Source organism: Austrofundulus limnaeus, unplaced genomic scaffold (genome assembly GCF_001266775.1).
Source record: "Austrofundulus limnaeus strain Quisiro unplaced genomic scaffold, Austrofundulus_limnaeus-1.0 Scaffold157, whole genome shotgun sequence".
NCBI classification, from domain to species: domain Eukaryota; kingdom Metazoa; phylum Chordata; class Actinopteri; order Cyprinodontiformes; family Rivulidae; genus Austrofundulus; species Austrofundulus limnaeus.
The window spans coordinates 434,885-436,839 of record NW_013952559.1 but is presented as its reverse complement, the minus strand read 5'-3'; the positions used below and the strand labels follow the sequence as shown (position 1 = coordinate 436,839).

The following is a 1,955-nucleotide window of genomic DNA, read 5'->3' as shown; positions in this document are numbered from 1 at the left end:
GAATTGAAAAACCAAATTGAATTGAATTGAATCATAAGTCCTAAAACTTTCTCATAACAGAGACTTCTGAGCAGTCTGAAAGCAGAAGCAACAATTGCTCTTCCCTCCCATGTTTACCTTCTATTGGTGAGTCAGCATTTCTGGGTAAAAGATGGGTTTTTTTCAGCTTATAGAAGAACATTATTACTCTTTTCAACAGAAAAGATCAGTGTTTTTTTATTAGTTTTATTTTTATTTTTTGTTTTTTGCTCTGATCTCATTTAAATTCTTTTTTTTTTTACTTTATACAAACATCAGAAACAGTTAATTCTCCAAAGATGATCAGAAACAATTCTGTGGAGAAAACAGAAGTTCTGCTTTAGAGTGGATTTTTCTTGGAAGTCAATTTACCGACACCTTGTGCACACACACACACACACACACCAGCTCATTTTCTCCTCTATACCTGTACAGGTGTTGTGTCTTTGTGTGTAAAACCAGCCTCCTGCTGACATCATCAGAGCTCCTCCTTTCTGTCTCCCTGTGGTATAAAGCTCCTGCTGCCTCACCTACAGCACAGCCTGGCAGGTGTTTCACATCAACAACCAGACAACGGAGCAGGAGAGCCTTTGTTGTGCTCTGATAAACTTGTCTCTTTTTTTTTTATCTCAACATTTGAATTTTCTCAAAGGTYAACATGTCGATGGGTTTGGAGCTGATGGGCATTGTCTTTGGATTTATTGGATTTATCTGTGCAATAATAACATGTGCTCTGCCGATGTGGAAGGTGACGGCCTTCATCGGGGCCAACATCGTCACTGCTCAGGTCATCTGGGAGGGTCTGTGGATGAACTGTATCACCCAGAGCACAGGGCAGATGCAGTGCAAGATTTATGACTCCATGCTGGCTCTACCTCAGGACCTGCAGGCTGCCAGAGCCATGACAGTCATTTCCATCATCCTGGGCATTCTGGGAGTCCTGATCTCCATCGTCGGAGCAAAGTGCACCAACTGCATCGAGGACGAAGCGTCCAAGGCCAAAGTGATGATCATCTCTGGGATCTTCTTCATCCTCGCCGGCGTTTTGGTTCTCATCCCTGTCTGCTGGTCGGCTAACACCATCATTCGGGATTTCTACAATCCAATCCTGACCGACGCTCAGAGGAGGGAGATAGGAGCATCGCTCTACATCGGCTGGGGAGCAGCCGGTCTGTTCCTGATTGGAGGGGCCATGCTGTGCAGCCGCTGCCCACCAAAGGAGGAGAAGTACAAACCACCTCGAATGGCCTACTCCGCCCCACGCAGTGTGAGCGCAGGTGCAGGCTACGACAAAAGAGACTATGTTTGAACAGCTCTGAAATGAAATGCTTTATAGAGTAAATGTGTGTTGTGTTTGTTTTGTGTTGCTGTCTGAAACTACAAGTTGAACCCCTCTGAAAGACTCCGAGATGAAGATTTTGTACAGATCTTTATGCTTTATTTTAACAAAATGGCTGTTTTACACTTATATCTTTTACAATGTTTAGGTTAAAATAATGTGTCTACATTTTATAAAAGTACCATGCTCTGCTGCTTTCTGATTGTGGATGTGTCGGTCAGAAACATGGTGTCGTGTTTCACTGAAACTTGCTGGTTAAACATTGTGTCTCGTGATGAACGGCGACAAGGAAGCGCCAGCTCTCATTTTACATAGATTTGTTTGTGCACTTGTTCCGTGTGTGTGCGTGTGTTTCTGTGTGTTTTGCATGTAATATTTGCTTAGGAGAGTTTCTGCTGTGCCTGAAACTAAAGCTGGATCACAGATATGGTCTCAGGAAACAATTTTAGCAACTCTGCAGTTTCAGAAATTACTGTTTCAGTTTGGCTGATAGATATTTGAGTTTTGTTTTTAAAGTGTTTTTTTTTCTGTATTTGAAAATGTTTGACTCTTCTTTGTGTGTGCAGTTTTTAAACTTGTATGTGCCTTTGTTCACAGT

The 1,955-nt window shown here is 42.4% G+C and overlaps 1 protein-coding gene across 1 annotated transcript; it reads left to right on the top strand.

The window, feature by feature from the left end:
• The first annotated feature begins 562 nt into the window (after positions 1-562).
• On the top strand, positions 563-1,880 carry cldn3c (claudin 3c). The gene has a single exon (XM_014016900.1). It carries the CDS (start codon positions 677-679, stop codon positions 1,325-1,327), a length of 651 nt encoding a protein of 216 aa, XP_013872354.1. The 5' UTR covers positions 563-676; the 3' UTR covers positions 1,328-1,880.
• Positions 1,881-1,955: the final 75 nt, after the last annotated feature.

What these genes read in the sequence shown, in the direction of transcription:
- cldn3c (XM_014016900.1), top strand. Translation starts at nt 677, where the DNA reads ATGTCGATGGGTTTGGAGCTGATGGGCATTGTCTTTGGATTTATTGGA.